This window comes from Alosa sapidissima, chromosome 17 (genome assembly GCF_018492685.1).
Source record: "Alosa sapidissima isolate fAloSap1 chromosome 17, fAloSap1.pri, whole genome shotgun sequence".
Classification (NCBI taxonomy): domain Eukaryota; kingdom Metazoa; phylum Chordata; class Actinopteri; order Clupeiformes; family Clupeidae; genus Alosa; species Alosa sapidissima.
In genome coordinates, this window is record NC_055973.1 from 12637908 (window position 1) to 12660196 (window position 22289).

The 22289-nt window shown below is 39.7% G+C and overlaps 1 protein-coding gene and 1 long non-coding RNA gene across 8 annotated transcripts; one reads left to right on the forward strand and one right to left on the reverse strand.

Annotated features, from left to right (window-relative positions):
* Window positions 1-1810: 1810 nt before the first annotated feature.
* LOC121688524 lies at window positions 1811-4903 on the reverse strand. The gene is made up of 5 exons (XR_006024618.1): window positions 4737-4903; window positions 4496-4647; window positions 2704-2857; window positions 2089-2153; window positions 1811-1975 (listed from the first exon to the last, which is right to left on the reverse strand). It is a non-coding gene; the product is annotated as an uncharacterized LOC121688524 (long non-coding RNA).
* A 6850-nt stretch (window positions 4904-11753) lies between these two features.
* xkr9 (XK, Kell blood group complex subunit-related family, member 9) lies at window positions 11754-21991 on the forward strand. Of its 7 annotated transcripts, none has more exons than XM_042068603.1 (6): window positions 11754-11993; window positions 14321-14464; window positions 14806-14865; window positions 15405-15829; window positions 17664-17875; window positions 20643-21991. In XM_042068603.1, exons 4-6 carry the CDS (start codon window positions 15504-15506, stop codon window positions 21281-21283), a joined length of 1179 nt encoding a protein of 392 aa, XP_041924537.1. In that variant the 5' UTR covers window positions 11754-11993; window positions 14321-14464; window positions 14806-14865; window positions 15405-15503; the 3' UTR covers window positions 21284-21991. The 7 variants fall into 7 exon arrangements, with proteins under 7 accessions (XP_041924537.1, XP_041924540.1, XP_041924539.1 ...); XM_042068606.1 differs by having other exon boundaries at window positions 15408-15829; XM_042068605.1 differs by having other exon boundaries at window positions 14321-14459.
* The last annotated feature ends 298 nt before the right edge of the window (window positions 21992-22289 follow it).

Genomic DNA, 22289 nt, shown 5'->3' on the forward strand with positions numbered 1-22289 from the left:
TCTTCAAGTTTCGTTTCATTTATTAAGTACAAATAGCCGACGAGACAATCAACGCATCGTCATGTTACACGTTGTTGCAGATAGCATGTCAAAACGAAAGTAGAGTCTTCTTGGCTATCACAGAGTGTGTCCTAAACTAATTAATGAACACAACGCAGCTCACATAAACGTCAATACCCACAAATCCATTGTCCAAAATAAATAAACTTGACTGCTTGTTAAATTCTGCCATTAATCTTAATAGAGTACTAAAGTGTGACATCACATTCCCGTAGGGAGTGGCCCCCGGGGCCCAAGCTATTTTTTTCTGTAAAAGTCTAGTGGGGCTACATGCCCACCAAGTTAGATGACGAACAAAAACTTTGACGATCCCTATGACCACTACGCTAGCAGGGAGTCATAATTAATTGCATAATATGATGTCTTTCAGTTCCTTATTTCAACATTCTACTTAGAACAAACTTCACTCTCCCCCAACCAGGAGAATCACAAATTATAATAGCCTATTACCTTGTCAGTCAAATCCATGTGTAGGCCTACAGTGTAAGCTATTTGCAAGCTATTTATGACAGTTATGACAAATACTCTGTAGGGGGAGCCCTGTAGTGGACAAAAATGAAACATTGGATGGGATTGCTTGGTAGTAGCCTGGCGAGCCAGACCCACATTAAAATGTTGGGTCTGGGCACTCACCGTTCGCAGTGCTCAGTCCGAGGGGAGGGATAATCAGTTGTCTTTCAAATTCCCTCTGCACGCAATAGGACACAATAGGATATTTGTTTCTAAGTAGCAGGGAATTCAAGCCAAACCGTTGCAACTCTGCCATCAATCATTATGTTAAGCCCACCAAACGACTCTATACACGATTTCAATGTCCTGATTAAGTTTCGATTTCTGGAGCTCACAAGCCAACGGAGAGTTGCTAGACTAGCCCTGGCAGCAAATGTAATTTGCTGCCGCTAGGTGCGCGTCTAGATTTCTAGGCTAGCTTGGTAGCCTGTAAGGAAATAATTGCTTAGGATATGACTAGATGTCTTTTAGTTCCTTATGTCAACATTCTTGACCTGTTTGTTACATTTTAGCAAACATGTGAGAAGACTTGTTGGCTCTCTCTGATGATGTGGTAACATTAATTTACTGTGTTATCATAATACACCAGGAGAAATGCACTGAGAATGTCCCAAATTAGACAAATTATACAGGCTTTACAAATGTCACATTTCTGAGGGACAATAAAATATCAGATAATATCTAAAACATTTCACAATGCACAAATGACTCCCCAAAACATTAATTGAAAACTCAAGTTTATTTAAACAAATAATAATTTTAAATTATAGGATAGTAACGTTACAGTAATTGAGAAAGCACAAATTCATATGTAGCAAGTCAAGCTAGCATACTATCTTTACAACTGACAACAGATGTCTGTGTGTGTGTGTGTGTGTATTGTGTCTCAATGAGCCTCAATGGTCTCAAAAAAGGTTTTAAGCTGGTAACTGGTACCGGTGCTGGTACTTAAAACAGATAAAAGTGGTCATACATGCAAGAGAAGTTGAAGTGTACATTATGAGATAAAATCTCTTGAAAACAATTTATGAATAAAATGAAAATTAAGCTCTAAAATGATACATTGAATGCTTCATCATATTGGCACAAATCCAAACAATATGCTGTTAAACACATTGTGGGATCTGGTCATCTGTGACCAGGTAAACAAAAGCCCTGGAGCCAAACTTATTTCTCCTCTTCGTCTTCATCATCATCTTCACCCACACCACCCACCCACAACAAAAGGATTGTTTTATGGGTTTACGTTGTCAAATGCATTACATTGTATTGAAAACATGATAAGATTTACCATCAGTCCTTATTCATAGCTTGATGATGTGCATTGTTCTCTAAAAGGGAAATCATGGACAAACTTATTTCTCCTCTTCGTCTTCATCATCATCTTCATCATCATCACCCACATCTGAGGGGAAAAAATAGAGAGATATTGTAAGAGCTTTCATTTTTCTGAAAGGATTGTTTTATGGGTTTATGTTTCAGTTGTCAACATTGTATTCAAAACATGATCAAATTTACCATCTGTCCTTATTGGTGTCTGTGAGGTGGAAGGGATGGGAAAGATTGTTGATGTGCATTGTTCTCTAAAAGGGAAATCATGGACACATTTAAAAAGTATAGTATAGTAGTAGTAGTAGTACAGTATATATACTCTTTTGATCCCGTGAGGGAAATTTGGTCTCTGCATTTATCCCAATCCGTGAATTAGTGAAACACACACAGCACACAGTGAGGTGAAGCACACACTAATCCCGGCGCAGTGAGCTGCCTGCAACAACAGCGGCGCTCGGGGAGCAGTGAGGGGTTAGGTGCTTTGCTCAAGGGCACTTCAGCCGTGCCTACTGGTCGGGGTTCGAACAAGCAACCCTCCGGCTACAAGTCTGAAGTGCTAACCAGTAGGCGGATAGATTTGAATAGGACTAATTCATATGGCTTACAACCGGACGTAAAAAAATAAATAAAACAGTCATTGTAAAACCTATATAAATGTTAGATTGTGCACAAAGCATATTGCAGAAGTCATTTACCATCGATCCCAGTAACGGCCAACTGTACTTGATGCACAATGGCAAATGCAACATAGCGATGCAGGTTTGTTCAAGTTTGTTGCAAGTTTGTTCAAAAGATACTCACCCCAATAGCAAAGCGGGTGATCTTTTCTATTTTGGGGTTTTGCAAAACCTCTTTCAGTGTCATTCTGTCCATATATATACGTCCATCAGTTATCACAATTATATACTTTTTAGAATTCTCATTTGATCCATCTTCTTTGACAAAAATGTGTTCTCTGTAAATGAAATGAAATTTGTTGAAATCCTTTGATGTCATGCACATACAACCCCAAAACAGAAAAAGTTGGGACATTGTGTAAAATGTGAATAAAAACAGAATGTAATAATCTGCAAATCTCTTAAACTCATATTTAGTTGCAAAAAGACACAGACAACATATCAAATGTTGAAAAAGACAAGTTTGACTATTTCAAGGAAAATAGATTTTTTAATTTGATACCAGCAATATGTTTCAAAAGGTTGGGGCGGGGTTAACAAAATGCTGGAAAAGTTGTGTAATGATAAAGAAAACAAAGGGAGGAATGTTTCACAACTAATTAGGGTAATTAGTGACACAATTGGTTATGAAAAAGAGCTTCCCAGAGAGGCAGGGTCTCTTAGAAGTAAAGATGTAGGGCTATTCATCACTCTGTGTAAACCTATGTGCACAAATGAAACAATGTCATTTTAATGCTTCTTAACATGAAATTGTGAAGTATTTGGGGAGTTCATCATCTACATGACATAATATGATTAAAACATTCAGAGAATCCAGAGAAATCTTTGCAAATGAGGGAAAGAGCTGAAAAACAAATTGGATGGTTGTGGTGTTTTGGACCTCAGATGGCACTGCATCAACACCAGACCTGTTTCCTCTGATAACCACTGTCTATGTTTGATACTCAATTAAAAAAAACTGCAGCCAAAATTGTAACAGCTAAAATTGTATTGAGACATGATACAGAAAATACCACCGTCTGGGCCTGAGCTTGTTTAAAATGGACTGAGGTAACATGGAAAAAGGTCCTGTGGTTAGACCAGTAAATGTGCCATTCTTTTTGGAAATCATGGACTCATCTGGGCTAAAGAGGAGAGGGCCTATCCAAGTATCCAACCTATCCAACTTGTTTTAGTGCTCAGTTCGAAACCCAACCTCTATGACGGTGTGGAGGAGCATTAGTGCCTACAGCATGGGTATCTTGCACATTTGGCAAAGCACAATCAATTCTGAATGACGTGTACAGGTTTTGAGCAACATACTGTATACTGCCATCTAGGCAATGTCTTTTCCAGGGAAGACTTTGACTATTTCAGGAAAACAATGCCAAAATGAATTCTGCACATATTTAAATAGTATTTTTCCATAGAGGAAGAGCCCAAGTGCTAAGATGGACTGTCTGCAGTCCAGATTTGTCAAATGAGGTGTATAATGGAATGAAAAACATGGCTAAGAATACCCCATACTGTTGAGCAACTGAAATCCTATATTGGGGAGTAATGGGACAACATTTCATTCTCAAAACTCTAGCAAATGATTTCCTCAGTTTCTAAACATTTACAGAAATGGAGAGGTGAAGCAGCACAGTGGTAAACATGCTCTCGTCCCAACTTTTTTTGAAACATGTTGCTGGCATCAAATTCATAATTAACATATATTTTCCATGAAATAGTCCACATTTTCATTTTCAACATTTGATATGCTGTCTATGTCATTTTTGCTGCTAAATATGGGTTTACGAGATTTGTATATTATCACATTCTGTTTTTATTTGCATTTTACACAACGTCCCAACTTTTTCTGTTTTGGGGTTGTATATCAGATTAGGAATTAGATGCTTGATTGTGAATATGATTATGATTTCAGAAGGACTTACAGAACGTGATTGATTGCTGAAGCTGTCATGGTGACCTGTTTGATTTGCTTTATGTCTGCAACTGTAGTCAAGGCTTTGGTTCTGTTGTCATTTTCCTTCAGTGAAAGTTCAGTTTTGACAAAGTTTCCATATTGCACAACTGCAAACTTGCACTGCAGTTAAAAAGGCAGTATTACATTAAACCCCATTCATTTGTCTATTTGTTTACTTCATCCACAGCTAAAATAAGCTTCATATTTACATTAAAACATTTTGACCAAACTGTTGTCATTACATCAGCAATAAATTGTTTAGCCAATTCAAAGTCAGGAGGATCAACACTGCCAGAGCCATCCAGCACAAAAGCAATCTCTTTTCCTGGATCTGCAAATATGGAAGACATTTCGCCTGGAAAAGCTAATAACTGTGCATGTGTACGTTTGCTTTATGTGTGCTTCTGTGTGTGTGTGTGGGGGGGGGGGGGGGGGATAATGGGGTGTATGTGTGTGCGTGTTTGTGCATCTGCTTGCCTGCATGTGTGTGTGTTTTATGTGTGTGCTCGTGAGTGAGTGTGTGTGTGTATGTGTGTGTGTGTGTGCGTGTACCTGCTCGCCTACATGTGTGTGTTTTTATGTGTGTGCTTGTGTGCATGCCTGTGTGTGTGAGTCTGTGCATGCATGCCATCTTTATGTGTGCTTTTTCGTGTGTGTGTGTGTGTGTGTGTGCATGCATAGTGTACAGTCACTAAATGTACACATATATTCATTTATTGTATGGTCCCCATGAACAGAATTTCACAAAACTTGGTATACATTTAGAGGATGACATAATGGTCTTACACTTAAAATGTTGTGCCAATAAATGTAATGGGCTACATTACATATTTCATGCCACTAGATGGCGGCATTTCACTGCACTTCGGGCCTTTTTTGGATGGAAAAGCAAGCACTAAAACGGCGTCATCTGATGGCTGTGCAGCTCAACAGCGCCATGAAATATTGAATTTAACAGGAAATTGTGGTAGAAATCTTGTTTTCCTTATTATTTGTATAATCCCTCTGATGTATTGTGTTATTCTTTTTAAATTTCCTTTATTTATAAATTGTAATGTAATATGAAGGTATGTTTTTGAATGTAATTACTCTGAAAAGTAAGGACTAACGGCCGCCAGAACCTGTTATACGTGACTCATGGACAAGGGGAAATGCAAAGCACTCCCCGTCATGCAGCGTTAATTTTCTTCCTCCTGAGATTTCTCCACGTTGTTTGATCCAAATTCTGTTATTTTTGCTGTATATATGTTGTACGAAAATGCAGTTTCTTATCAAAGTGGAATGGTTGCTGGCATAAGTCAGCAGGGTTAGTTTGAGCACCTACTGTAATTGACGTTTTGTTTAGGCTACATGTGTTCAATGTCAGTCAATGGGAGCCGGAAATCGACCAATAGCGGTGACCAAAGATTATTTTTCCGGATGACGTGACAGCGGTCATATGGGGATAGTGCTTCGTTTGCAGTGTTCACTAGTGTGAAGTGTGAAACGCCGTGTCAGTGTGTGTGTAAGGCCCATTTTGTGTGAAGTATCTCCTGCAGTATTGGATTGTGTCTTAGATTGTGTATGTGAATAGTATTTAGTTATTTATTCGACTTTATACACTGTAACTAATCTACTGTGAGACTTATTCACTGACTTATTAGTGCACTGTTATCCGATTTCTTCTTCGTATTATTTTTCTTCTAACGCTTTTTCCGCATTTAAGTTCAACCTTGTAACGTAGAAACTTCATTCAAACTGCGTTACGTAGGTCTTACTTAGGACAGGGGTGGAATGCATTTTTCATCTTTGTAAATAATTTAACTATTTAAACTAGGCTACTCAACTATTTAACTGTTCAGCCATTCCAACTGTCAGTTGTCATCAACTATGACTCCCCACCAAACTTTTTTCTCTATCTGACCTCCATCTTTTTACTTGGATTATATTTTAAACAATATTCAACAATATTTGTTATCATTTTCAGAGCACCCAAACACCTTGTGGGAATATACAAAGATTTTTTTAATATGTTTTTCTTTATTCTCCATGATCCCTTCTTTTTAAAAACACCAATTTGACTTGTCTTATGCAAATCTTTCTTTTTTATTTTCCACCCTGAACATGGGCAAAATGCCCCATTGACATCAATACTCCTCCCTGGAGTTGTCAGGGCCCTGCGTGGGCCCTGGTTGAATTGACGTGGAATGACCCAGAAATGTGTGTGCATGTGTACTGTGTGTCTTTATGTGTGTGTGTGTGTGTGTGTGCGCGTACATGCGTGTGTTTGTGTGTGTGTGTGTGTACGCGTGCGTGTAAGTAGCTGATATGGCCCCCCACAAAACTTGCATGCATGCATTCAGAGGGTGTCATAATGATCCTACACTTTACATTTTGTGCAGTTTTGAACCTGTCAGCCAAAGATACCTACGATTACAATGCCTCGTTTTTGCCTTTTCATTTTTAACTAGGTGGCGCTATACCTTAAATGAGTGGATATGGGATGTGTTGACAAAGCCCCTGGAGACCAACATACAAAAAATAAATCCTAGGTCCTACGGTCCTAGGGTTGATTGGGTTGATACAAAAAAATGGTCATCCTAGGCCCTATGGTTCTCGAGATATTCACAGAAAACTGTGTTCGGCCTACCCTCTTTTTGGGGGGACGTAAAACAATGGGCATCCTTGTGGGGCTACATGCCCACCAAGTTTCGTGCAGCCTTTTTAGTCTTTCTTGGAAATGCAGGCAATCAGGCACATGCACACACACACACACACACACACACACACACACCCCATTACCCCACAATCACACTCATAAGCAAACCCAAACACACACTATACACACACTAATTTACATACACAAAAGTAGGAGATGGAGTAGGAGATGTTGATAAATTAACAAGCGTGATTTATTTTGTACCGTTCTGCGGTACATCTAGTTAAGTAACATTTAGTAGGGTTGCACAACATATTGATACCGCTGTATATTGTATAACTTCTTTTTTCGATACATTATCAATTCGCTGGTGTCCAATATCAATATAGAACATGACATTTACAATTTATATTCTAAATGGACTCATCCCAACTGTGCTTCAAATTCAAATGAATGCAGGTGATCATCTACACATTAGGAAATGAGGCACTAAGTTAAAACTCTATGCACTTTAAACATTGTTTCAATTGAGATATGAAACGTAGTGAATAAATAGGCATAATTCCACTTTTTGCCCTTTTCTTTTTCTTCATTTACAGAGATATCGTGGTATCATAGATTTATCGTTTGCATTGTATTGAGTATTGGAGAATGCTCTGTCGTGATAGTATCGCTATTGTGGGCAAAGTATTGTGACAGTATAGATTTGTGAGCTACTCTGTGATTCCCAGCCCTGATATTTAAACGTGTGATTCTATACTTAATGTTTTTTTTAAGGCTGCTCCCATCTTTGCTTTATCACACTTCTTTATTTATGCACCAGTAAAAAGTCAAAATCAATAAAGAAATAAAAAGGAGAGAGAATATACACAAGTCAGGTGAAGGTATAGTAATTATAAGTAAGTATATACATGTATACTCTTTTGATCCCGTGAGGGAAATTTGGTCTCTGCATTTATCCAAATCCGTGAATTAGTGAAACACACTGCACACAGTGAGGTGAAGCACACACTAATCCCAGCGCAGTGAGCTGCCTGCAACAACAGCGGCGCTCGGGGAGCAGTGAAGGGTTAGGTGTCTTGCTCAAGGGCACTTCAGCCGTGGCCTACCGGCAACCCTCTGGTTACAAGTCCGAAGCGCTAACCAGTAGGCCACGGCTGCCCCCCAAAAAAACGAGAGAGAGAGAGAGAGAGAGAGAGATCATGTACAGTACACACTAACCAAACAGCAGAAGTCACAGAGCCACTTCTTACCTTATCAGGCTGAGCAACATGCCACAACAGAGATTCCATTTCATGTTTCGTTTTGAATGATTAGACCAAACCCACTAAACACACTGAACAAGATGGCCTGTTCAGACACATCATAACTGTAACATTACGCAGATTATGCAACATTATGCACATGCACAGTATGTGTGAACACTGAACAGTGTGCTGAATATGGTACATTTCACATCCCTCTGGGAAAAGACTGAGGAACTTGAAGTGTGCATTTAGTCTTTGATCTCAGCTAGTATTTTTTCCCACCGTATGAATGACCAGGCTAATGATTGCGTTCACATTATGACTGTTGACCAAAGGCTGTGGTTCATGATACTACACTACACGAAGAGAGTACTGAACTGAAACTGAGAGTGCACTCCTACACCTTTGACATGACATTTAGCATGTGACAGACTTCTGAGAAAAGACTACGTAGGGGCCTTTCTAGTGTCCCATCAGAGATGAAAACTTGACTTGACTTGACTTGACTGTAAGCCTTCACTGATCAGAGATGAAGATTTGTCTTGACTTGACTTCACTATAAGTCTTCAGAGATCAGAAATAAAAACGTGACATGACTTCCCTAAGGGTAGAATGGGGATTGTTAGCTATGAGCAGTCTAGCACACACTTGTCTACCAAACTTCTTTTCTGAACAATACTTTAAGACTAGGAGCTCAGCTGGAGTGAAAATTTAGTATGGCATGATGTCAACATTTCATTAAAGTTAAAGGTGTTGAATTGTGGTTCAAGTAACCAAATTTAATTATTGTGGATTGCTCACTCATCTTGTCGATTAGCACAACCAGAGGCACTCATTGGAATGACAGAGTAGGCAAAAACCATAGGTCAGGCTACTTCAACCCTCTCCAGAATAACTGCTGTGCCATCCGGACAAAGATCGTATCTTTCAAAACCTTTACACTACGCAGCATAGCACCATGGGATATAATTTAATGGCAGTCCATATTATATTTTTTATTAAGATAAGAATATTTGTAATGGTGGATATTTTTGAATATACCATGAAATATAGTCAATATATTTCCCGCTGTGGTCCCACTCTAAAATTATGCGTCTGCCTCCTTCCAATGTAGGCTGAGACCGAGTCAAGAAAGACCGAGTATTTTTGCTTTCAATTCTGAGACAAGACCAAGTAAGCAAAAATGGTCTCGAGACCAAGACCAGACTCAAGTACTACACCACTAGCTCCAACCGTAGCAGAGGGATCAATAAGTAAGTATATCGAAACTGTCATGGAAGGATATCTTGCAACTTTATACATTATTTTAAATTCGTTGCCATATAGGTGATGTTGTTATCCAGAGCAACATACAGTGTAACAGCAGGAACAACCCTCTATTAGTAACTACATTTCAAGTGCCTTACACAGGGCAGGGCACAATGTGGGTGCAATTGGGAACCACATTTAAAGGCTTGAGATGTATAACTGTTAGTAGTTAAACTAATTTGAATGAACAGTTAAGAGCCTGCACTTAAAATATGAACAAAACAGTACTAAGAGGAATCCAATCTGATTTACAGGAAAGTAGAAGTGTTTGATTCCATTGAAGCCCAGGGTGCATGTGATAAAGACGTTTAAATAATGAGGATCTTCACCTGACCTTAGCTTCTCCCACAAACCCACACTAGATGGCCTGCTAATGCATGCGCTCATTATTACAGCTGTTGCATAATGCTACTACACAATGATACAGCTTTAGCTTTAGCATGTGACTGACTTCTGAGAAAAGGCTACATAAGTGCCTTTCAAGTGACTTGCACCTGGCATGTGAAATTGCTGTCGAGGCCTATCTACTGACTTTTTACATTATTTGTATTATTTGTCATTTAGTTGACATTCTCATTTGGAGTAACTTACGAAAGACGAAAGAAGTAAGACGAATGTATCTATTAGGAACCAAAGGCTTGAAATGCAAGAAGTTCAACTAATGTAGACATACTGACAAAGCCTGAACAATATGAATCCGATCTCTGATTTACTGGAAAGTAGAAGTGCTTAATGACTCCAGGGTGCAGGTAAATGTAGACTAAATACGTCCTAGCAGCTGGCCAGTGTGACACACACACACACACACACACACACAGACACACACACACACACACACACACACACACACACTTGAAACAGTGGGTTAGCATTTCTATAGGGGAGCCTATAGGGGACTTACGTGACTTGGATGTGGACGTAGAAGAGCGCTGTTCAATCATACCCACCTTCAACATTTTTCCTGCCGGTTAGGAAATCACACAGGTGACCCTTAGGTTAAAAGTCTGATACCCCTGACTGGTAGGCCATGACTGCCCCATGTGACAAAGAAGTAGAAATAACAACTGATGTTATGTTATAGTTGTTGTCATTTTGCAGATACACCTACTCACCTTTTCTCCTCCTACTTACTCATTACTTCTTATGCAAATCTTCACCTGATCTTAACTTCTTCCTCAAACCCAAGATGGCTTTGTCATGCATACAAAGTAATGTTACAGCTGTTGCATGTGACTTCTGATCAACGACTAGACATGTGGGGGGAGCTGTGGCACAAGTGACCTGGTTCAAGTCTGACCTGAGGTCATTTCTCAATCCCCCTCTGCATCTCTCTCTCTCTCTTATTTCCTTATTTGTCTATTCTCCACCACCCAATGAATAAAATCTAGAGAAGCCTACAAAAATCAACATGGGTGTATTTTAGTTGTCAAGCAAAGCTGCTGTGGAAGGATATCTACTAAATCTTTACATTATTTTATTTATTTGTTATTTATCTAAATGTTGTTATACAAAATGATTTGAATTATCTACAGGGACAGTCCCCCCTGGAGAAACTCAGGGTAAGGTGCCTTGGTCAGTGGCACAGTGGCATTGGGGAACAAACTCACAACCTTTAGGTGTTCCATTTCAAATTCCAGAAAAGTTAGACCACCTTCTCCCCAACTTTGTGTATAAAGAAATGTATTTATTGGGATCTATGATTTATGGGAAAGTAGAAGTATTTAATGGATTGCGATAAAATCCGGCGGACATGTGACAAAGGCGTTCAAATGGATGATGCTTCCCGTGGTGCACATACGTATCTTCACCTGACCTCAACTTCACCAACAAACCCACTCTTCAAGAAGGCCTGCTCACACACATACACTTCTCCAAATGTCTTGTGTTAGAGATATGACCACCCGCCCCCACCCCCACACACACTGCTCCTTTTCTGACCACTATTTATCTCATTCTGCAGTGACGTAGGTTTAAAGTCCAGCAAATCAGTACATAACAATGACATACGCCCATAGGGAAGATGAATAGAAAGCTAATACCACCCTCCATAGACGGAGCCCTTCCCTGTTATAAATAATGTGCAATTCTGTTTTAAAGTACTTTACCTTCTCCGCGTAGAGACACACTTTGGCATCTCTACTCAGCTGATTGAGTTTGGTCCCATAGTACAGGTTTCTCAGAACTACTGGGCTGGAATCTGAAATACCTCAACCCAGAAACAGAAGACAGGATAGTTTTTCCTCCATAGTGGACAACATACAAACTCCAGAACAGTGAGTACACATTTCTTTCAAGTCTTTAAAATTCATGTCTAGTTGGTGTTTCTCTTTCTTAACCCAGACAGAATTATAGGACAATTTATTTCAAATGCTAAAAACGGCTGAGTTAATCCTATGGGACAGGTACAGTAGATTAGATCTCCGTGTACTGCATGTTTATGGTGATAAACTGAAAATCGCCAGAATAGAAATTATGTGAATAGAACTGCATGGACAAGGCTTAAATAAAGACAATACCAATATAAGTATAAGTATAAACTCTTTTGATCCTGTGAGGGACATTTGGTCTCTGCATTTATCCCAATCCGTGAATTAGTGAAACTCACTCAGCACACAGTGAGGTGAAGCACACACTAATCCCGACGCAGTGAGCTGCCTGCTACAGCGGTGCTCGGGGAGCAGTGAGGTGTTAGGTGCCTTGCTCAAGGGCACTTCAGCCATTCCTACTGGTCGGGGTTCGAACCAGCAACCCTCCGGTTACAAGTCCGAGGCGATAACCAGTAGGCCACAACTGCCTCTATAACGATCAACTAATAATAACAATAGTAATTCAAGACTTTGGTTCCAAAACACAATATCTCCATTTTTAAAAACATTAAAAAGTCATGTAATTTAATTGTGTATTTCAGGTAATAATCAATACAATAGCAATTGTGTTGTTTTGATTGAGTAAAGATAAATCAAACAACAATACTCAATTACAGTTTTACTGAAATTAGCCTACTTGGAACACAAAATGTAGAAAAAAGATTTATGAAAATTTCATAAAAATGGAGGATATAACATTTTGGAACCAAACTCTTCAATTGGAATTGAAAATGAATACACAGTTGCATTCCGAATATAGCTCTTATATAGCAGAATGATTGACCTTTGCATGTATTACAGTAATATCATGCTGGACATTTGGATCTATCAACATGGAGAAGAACATCTAACAAAGAGAACAGTCAGGCATATCAGTACATATCAGAATCATTGTATAACACATAAATGAAAGTAACACATTTTGTAAGTAAATCTTGCTTCCCATCTGGAAACAATGTACTCCACATGCAACTTATAATGACACAAAGAACAAATCAAATACAAAGATAAGGATTTCTGTAACCTAGAGAGTTTGTGTGTCAGCAGCACAAGAGAGAACCTTAGAGTATGTGTGTGTGAGTGTGTAAGTGTGTGTGTGTGTGTGTGTGTGTGTGTGTGTGTGTGTGAGATAGAGAGAGCGAGACAGAGAGAGAGAGAGAGAGAGAGAGAGAGAGAGTAGGTAAGCAGGCCTTTAAACACACAGAAATAGAGAATTTCCCACTTCAGTAACAGTAATTATACACATAGCCTACATAGTATACATATTGTATAGTATTTATTAGGGCTGTCAATCGATTTAAAAAAATGATCTAATTAATTACATACTCTGTGATTAATTAATCTAAATTAATCCCATATATAATTTTTGCTGTGAAAGTATTTTAAATATTTAAATTCAAATGAATCATTGAATAATCAGCATTAGTGACATTAAAGTTCAAAAACTCTTATTATTATTTTCACTGTTCAAATAACGGCCATAATAATCTATGATATGACCTGACCATAATAATCTATGATATGATGCTGAGGAAATAAATTCAAAACTGCTTCGGGAAGAAGTTTTTTCTTCACAAGGCATTTCAGGCCACACATATAACCTAGGGGACACAATGAAAATAAATTAACACTCCCCTCAATGTCAACACTTATTCCTTTGCATTGATGTGCGACTATAGAGTTGATGAACTCCGGTGATATGCAAATTCCTTGCTGTAGATATTGCAAAGGACTTTATTTTCAACACCATCGGGGCGTTTTTTAAAAAAATGTTCCAATCAATGATCCAGGCAGCACGTTTTCTTCTCTCTCCTTCATTTTACAGTCTCATTTTTACTGACTAGAACGGCTCGGGTCAAAGGTCATAAGGAATCGATTAATCTGCACAAATTTTTTTAATCAGTTATTTTTTCTCAAATTAATTAATCGAAATTAATCAGTTATTTTGACAGCCCTAGTATTTATCTTAAGTGGCTTCATCTTGATCTTGATCTTGATCTTGAGTGGCTAATCAAAAGAAGTCAATCCAAAAGAATGGCTCTTGTCCACACATTAATTTACATGCTATTTAGAAGTGGACTGTTGTTGGGGTGGATTTGTTCAACAGTGTTGCGTAGAAACCCTCGCCTGAACGCACACAGACAGTGTTTTGGGAGGATATACGTTGGAATTGCTAAATAACAGAGTCATAACAGTCAGAAGAAATTCCTTTAAATCCATTCTATGATGAACAGGACAGACAACATACTTTAACAGGATTTCCTTAACAGCGCGCCTTAAAAGGGTTTCCGTCTAGTGGTAACAAGGAATCCTGTAACCCCTCCCATGTGCCCTGAACACTGTACCGGACAGAATGCTCTCACACTCTCACATGTAAGGTTAGTTTACCTGTGCTGATGTTTAGGCTGTAGTTTGAAAATACAGTCAGGATATTTATCTACAGTAGCTATGAATAATGCCATGTATTTAAATAGATGGCTGTTAGATAGCATTATGCCTGTCCAAGTGCATGGATCATTAGTTTTATAGCAGTTGTCAGACAAAGACTGTGTTTAATTATGTCTTGTGGGAGCAGCACTGAGAGGGTGCGGCTTGAGCGACAGGTGATTTCTGAGAAGAGACATTATTTTGTGTCTGGGACCATGAACGAATCAACAGGTTCCTAAATGTCCTTGTTTTGGGGGCACCTCAAACTTTTTTTTTCACCTATTGCTGACAGAAACACACCCCTAGACTGAAGAAGTGAAGAAGTGTATTTTCGGAGAGACTGTACAAAGTGGTAAGTGAACTCTGAAATGATTGGTGTCTAAATTAATGGTTGTGATCAAATGTGCTATAGATTATTTAAACATTACATATTGCACTGTACCTTAACATAACAGTCCCAGCATCTGATTATTCAAAAGGAGAATATAACAAAATTTAGCTTAAGAAATCTTGGTAACTATAGTAATGTCATATTTCCCATATTCATTCACATGTTTATGCATATGAGTTTATATACACAAATGCATTCTGAACTGTGTAAACTGTTGCTGTGCCCTTCTCTTTGAGGGTGTTATATAAATGCAATCATGCAAGCCTTGTATTATGGTGGTTTATGGCATTCTATCTACTGCCGTCAAGAGGTTACTGTGTATAGGGCAAACATACCTACCCCTGTACTTTGGATATTGTAAAGTGTGTCTTTGATGCAGTCATGTGTGATATAATATTCTAAAATTAGTACTGACTCTATGTAGGCATACATCTTCATGCAATACTTGACTTAAATTGAAATTTTGAGGAAGGAGTTTTATAATGCATTTCTGTGTTCAGCAGCAGACGTTGTGCGAATTGATCTACAGCAAGAGCAAGGTGCCTGCGACTCTGGGAGAAATTACAGTTATAGCTATACGTGAAAGACTCTGACATCTGATGGGAACTGCTGAGATCTCGATTCTCAAAAAGGAAGCAACCAACGCAGAAGTGAAAATGAATGTGGAGAGCCAATTCACAAAAAAACGATGGATTCTAACACTGATTGGAAGTCTCCTCTACACCGCGGACATTGTGCTTGATATCTATCTGGGAGTCAAGCATATAAATAATGGACACATCAACTGGGGCATTCTGACGTTGGCATTTGTCCTTTGTGCGTCAGTATGTACACAAATATTCAGCTACATGTGGTTCAGAGATGACGATTCTGGAGGTGGCACTATTATTGGACTACACCTTATACATATGGGCATCTTCACCAGGTACAGTACTTCAGAAAGACTGGGCTAGGACTTTTAAAGGGACTACTGAATTATTCAGGTTTCATTGTCAGTGGAACGTCAAAAGTTTCATTATATAACTATGAAAAAGTCAGATAAGTGTTAGGCATGCTGACATCACACTATTGCATAACTCACGAGTGCTTCTGTATGTGTCATCACATGCTCGTTTGGTATGTCACTGAAGAAGGCAGACAGGCATGTGAAAAATGTTGTGGTTTACGTGGTGACACACTGGAAGCCTTGACTTCCCATTCAAACTCAGGACAAATGTTGTAACACTGATTTAACACAGCCACTTGTAGTGCTCAAAAGAACATTTGTCAAAAGTGATCACAACACACAATACAGGTCTACTTAGCCTCTGCACTACTGTGGACTAAAATGAAGTCTGTTAAAGGTACACTCCACTATTTCAGCAAAAGTGTCATTGATTTACATTTAAATGTCTCCATTTAGCACACTTACCTTAAGCAAATTACAAAATGAGTATTAAGATTCAGACATTAACTGCAAAGGAGACCTTACTGTAGGTAAAAGTTAAGACTATATACAAATACCACAAGACTACCAGAGGATGAGAGTGCTTCAGTATATAACCCATTAGGAAGGCATTACAGTAGTCGAGGCAAGAGATAACCGTAGTCTGTACCAAGAACTGGGTGGTGTTGGGATATCGAAGATCCATGCTTAGATCCATGATTATCCATCCAATCGAAGATCCATGCTTAGACCGTGGGGTTGTCAGGGTTTCAGGACTGATATAGTTGGGTATCATCTGTGTACCAGTGATATAAAAAGCCATGATGCAAGCATATAATTGGGCCCAATTAGGTGACGCACACGGCTAAGAGAAGGGGCCTCAGCACCAAGCCTTGGGGCACCCCTTGTGGTGAGACTGTGAGATGCAGATGTTTGTCCTAGCCGTGACACATTGAACAATCGCTCAGTGAGGTAGGATTCAAACCAGGAGTGTACTTTTGAGAATATGATAGTAGGACGTGGTGGTTGACCATGTCAAAAGCAGCTGATAAGTTAAGCAAGTTGAGTACAGACAGAGGACCGAGCTGATGCTCTGGCTGCCTTAAGCTGATGCTCTGGCTGCCTTAGGATTGATTAGTGGTTGATATTTTAGCTCAACAACCATTAACATTGGAATCCTCCCTTCTGTGCCACTCGATTGGCTTGAATTGTTTATGTCTTTTTTCAACACGCTATGGGTGCGAGTTTCGCGGCAATATATCCTGGTGAAATGTGCTATTCTCCCGCCCAGGCGTATTACATTTCTCCGGCGATATGGGAACTCTATGTCAAGGCGAGGACTCTGAAATAGGCGAGATGTTTCTGGTGAAGTGAATAAACCAATCACATGCAAGCAGTGTTAAATTCTAATCTATTTATTGACAAATAAACGTCAACATCCCTTTATCCTTATCATTAACACATCAATGCAGGTGCCCAAAACAGTAGGTAGCCTACATATGTCATTATATCATTAAAGTAATTTGCTGAATTGACTAACTATCAAACCATGCATGCTTTACCATATTTGTTGAGGACACATGACTGCCAAACTCATACCTTATGCTTTTACCCACATGCAAATCTAGAACTGTATAAGAATATAGAATGTACATACTAAAAGCACTTACTGTAAAGAAGAATGTGGAGCAAAGATCTGAATTTGACTAATAGCGAGTTAAAATCATGGACTGTAATTTTAATGATCTGATGTTTGTTGTTCTACTTGTGCAAAGGCACATTCTTCCATGTGCAGTGCATAACAGTGTGTGTGCTTCTGACTTATCACCTGAAGGTATTACAAGCTGCTCAGAAAAAGCTTCAAGTTGGTTTGGTGCAAATCCATCACAGTTGGCAACGACATTTGGGACCACCTCAAGTTGTTTGGCCAGGCCACAGATCTGAGCATGCTCCGTCTGTTTGAGGCCTTCTTGGAGAGCGTTCCGCAGTTGTTGCTCCAGCTCTACATCTTCCTCCTGGGGCATGGACACAACTCAGTCATTCACTGTAAGGAAACACACACACACACACACACACACACACACACACACACACACACACCTGGGCCTTGTGTGAGAAAGAAACATCGGCAGAACTTGACTCAGCTTTGCAGTGAAGACCAGCAAATGACAAATAATGCGCTCAGTTGGAGTTAAATGCATTTATTCAGTACACTATTACATACAAGCCCGATGGTGTTTTATGCCCCCAACGTCGTCATCCAGGCAGCGCTGCCACCACTGACTTAAATTCACCTAATCCTAAACCTAACCCCAACCCTAACCTTAACCCATGGCTAACCCTAGTGCCTTCCAGGCAGCGCTGCCTTGAAGACAACATTGGGGGCATAAAACACCAAGAAACTTACATATTACATATAATATAATATGCATCCACTTCATATATAGTAACTTCTTGTACTCACCGGTGCATATAAAGTAGGAAACACTTCTGTTTTGACAAGGCAGACAAGTTTATTTGTATATTTTATACACGGGCAATTCAATGTGCTTAACAAAAATAAAATAGGACAGATAATCGGTAAAAAGAAAGAGAGCATGCATTGTACATATAACAAACTCTGGGCCTCATGTGAGAAAGAAGCACAGAACTCAGACATATCAAATAATAAATAAAAAACAGTGAACTGTCAACTGATTTTAAAACAGCACTTATACAGTGCTTTCCCCCACTTGACTACATATAAAACATTTTTTGCAGAAGCTACAGTATAAACTAAAACTTGAGTTTGAGTGGCAAAGCAACACAGGCACAGACTCAAAAGCGCTAAGTCTATGGCTAGCACAGAATTCTATATTCGGACATAGAAAAATAAATAAAGAAAAAAACGCTATAGGCTATTTCAGGAAACCAACAAGTCCCGCCATCTGAAATGCAATCAAACGTAAATAACGCACAAATTAGTGACCTGTTGATGGTTTTAGAGAGAGTAGCCTACACTGTGAGTGGTTTGTCCTGGAGGTTTTGCGTTTATCGTTTGAGGCGTGCGCTATCAAAAGCTTCCTGCACCCTGCGCGGGCTGTCAACAATATCGCAAAAGATACGGTACAATTCTCACAAAACTTGTTGGAAAGGTGTAGCATTGTCTAAGGAAACCCCATTCATTTTTGAAGCTGATCAGACTCAAAGGGAACTTTTGAAGCAATTCCATATTGTAGCCTATTTTCTCGCAATGATAGCGAAAGTGAAAAAGCGAATGTGTCCTTTTATTTGAATTTGTGCGTGCCTGTGTCATTAATTTCTTTCACATGTCTTACAACATAAATAATGCATTCATATGCTAGTAGTAATGTCAGAAATGAACCGGTTTATAAGCCTCTTAGAAATGGTTGTTGCATCTTGCTAGCCTAGAAATCTAGACGCGCCCCTAGCGGCAGCAAATTAAATTCTCCGTTGGCTTGTGAGCTCCAGAAATCGAAACTTAATCAGGCCAATGAAATCGTGTTTAGAGTCGTTTGGTGGGCTTAACATAACGATTGATGGCAGAGTTGCAACGGTTTGGCTTGAATTCCCTGCTACTTGAAAACAAATATCCTATTGCGTCCTATTGCGTGCAGAGGTAATTTGAAATACAACTGATTATCCCGCCCCTCGGACTGAGCACTGCGAACGGTGAGTGCCCAGACCCTACATTTTAATGTGGGTCTGGCTCGCCAGGCTAGCATCTTGCATGTTACATTTAGATGCACGCTCAATTGCGCATCCATGCAGGCAAAACATAGCACTCAAATGTGGCGATGGCACAAAAGTTGAAAAAACTTTTACAATGGCGGTGATAGCCTACAGTTAATGTGAATCGCGGACAATAACCAAAGAAAGGAATTTCCACCTCCATTCACCAAATAAAGGCTGTGTTTCTACATGTTAACACAAAACGTAATTTCTGTCAGGAACCAGCCTATAATGCATAGGGTAACTTGAGGTGAGTCAGACAGAAGAGGGACCTGACTTAGTAGGCTAGCCTATCTTGAATCCCATCCCTTTCAAACTACCTTAAAATTGTGTGATTAGCTGCCAGAATAATAAAATCAAAATACAAAATATGATTGGGCTATAGGTCCAAACCTATGAGTAAGCATTCAGTGTAATATAGAGGTTATCAAAGATACTCTAGTTTGTATTTTCTTTTAAAATATACATTTTGGACAAATGGAGTCATTCCACAGGTCTATATCCAGGGATGGATTATTGAATGGACCTACTGGGCCCAAGAGCTCAGGGGGCCCTGAAGCCTAAGACTGTGTGAAGTTGCTTCTCTGCCCCTCTCTTCTATTTCCACAAAACTCACAAGTCGTCATAATTATAAAGGGTCATTTTTTTTAAGTCTTCCGGGGAAGTATGCCCCCGGGCGCCCCTATCTTAACAGGGGAGGTTTTTTTTTTGCATCTATGCCCAGAGGTTCATAATCCATCCGTGCCTATGTCCCTCAAAAGTTTGGTATATCCTAATTGACTGACTTAACTAATGACTTGTTTGTGATTTTAATAATATTTTTGCATGGCAGGAAATGTGAATTGAAATTCTGTTATTGAAATTCACACCGCACCACAGATTTGGTCCCCCCCAATGTTGACATCATGTTTACGGCCTTGGGTGCTTTCCATGACATATTTAGTTATTTCTTATTTCTAATCACCAGAACAGATATCAACCTGAGCACATGAGAAGTAGTGACACTATGCAAGATATTTCTTACACATAGGACACAGTGACTTTATAGCTGATTATGTTTTGGTGTGTGTTATTTGTGCAGATCTCTCCATGGCTGCATCCTTCTTAAACGTTGCCTGGGCCGTGGTAGACTACCGTCGCTGCCTCCGGAGGTCTCTCCCCCAGCTGAAGGAGATGCCCAACGGTCTGCCCACCATCATTTACCTCCTCTACAAGCTCTTCGCCATCACCACGCGTATCTTCAGTCTCAGCTTGCTCCTGGTGCTGAGTCCCTTCAGTATCTTGTACATGGCCCTGGTGTGGCTCCTCAGCACGGCGTGGGCCTTCTTCCAGCGCACCGACTTCTGCACATCGAAAGCCCTGGAGGTCTTGTACCGCGCCATCGTCGGCATCATCCTCGTCTTCACCTTCTTCAACATCCAGGGCCAGGCGACCAGGGCGCCTATGACCATCTACTACATCTTCTACGTCTTCCAGAGCCTCTCAGCCCCGTTACTCTTGTGCATGTGGAAGCCAGAGGTGCTGAGGTACGAGTACGGCACTGGGATCATCAGCGCGGGCCTGTGCGTGGGGCTGGGCCTGCTGTGTGTGTACTACGGCCTCTTACACCAGGGGGAAGAGGTGAAGACAGAGGAGCGAGTGGCTGATGAGGTGGACAACATGGAGAGACAGGGGCCTGAGTTGGTCATATCACCACGAATGAAACGCTTTCTACAGATCTGATAGGCTCAAACAGTTTTCTAAGCACTTTAATGCATTGTGTGACAGTTATTGGGTTGAACTGTACATTTCTTTATATTTATTAAGCAGAATTTTAAAGGCACTTTTTACTTCTCCCTTACCTACAAGCACACTTCCTAAAGTATTCTGACTAATTCGGCACTTGTATTCAACATGTGACTGATGGCACTGTTTACGGCTGGATTGAAGGACTTCAGCACTGTTCATATCAGCTTTGGTTCACATGGATCTTAATAGCACTATATAACTATCTAAACCATCTGTGACCCAATAAGATAACGAAATGTGAATTCATTCCTTTGAACGTGTACCTCAACTTGTTTCTGTGGTTCTCATACAGGCTTACTGGAAAACATACTTTCAAATCCCATGATATCAACTTTTAGTGCAGGTTTTGTTGGTGCTTACTCTCAACTGTAGCATAATACAAGACTACAGATCCAGTTTCCACTAGATGGCGGCATTGTTTAAAGACAATAATTACTATCGGAAGTTTTGGTCACCTTTCTGGACTGATATGCCAGGTTCAGATGAAATTCGACATGGACACTCTTTATGTGGATGTAGTTTTTTTTACAGTAAGTTTATTCTGTGTATAGTAACTGTGTTTACTTATTTATTTGTTTTCCTTCAGTCTGTATTATCTATAAATTCCTCTATGGGTTGAAAATAGAGGTTTTCTACAGTGTTGAATGTGTGGCGTCTCATGACTTTATAACCTCTGAATGGCCCATGAAACCGGCCACAAAAAAGTGTATTCATGATGACAAGAGTGAGTTCATGGACAAACACATGACCTTACCAGCTCGCCATGCTGACCTGGATCTCTTCTGAGTCCTGAGCTAATTTTTAAGATAACAAACCCATCTAATTTTGTTTTGACTACCAGCAAAATATTGTATGAGCCAGCTAAATAGGGGTGTGGGGGGGGGGGGGTAGTGAGAGAAAGGGAAGGTGGAAGAGAGAGAATCAGGGAGTGAGGGAGAAG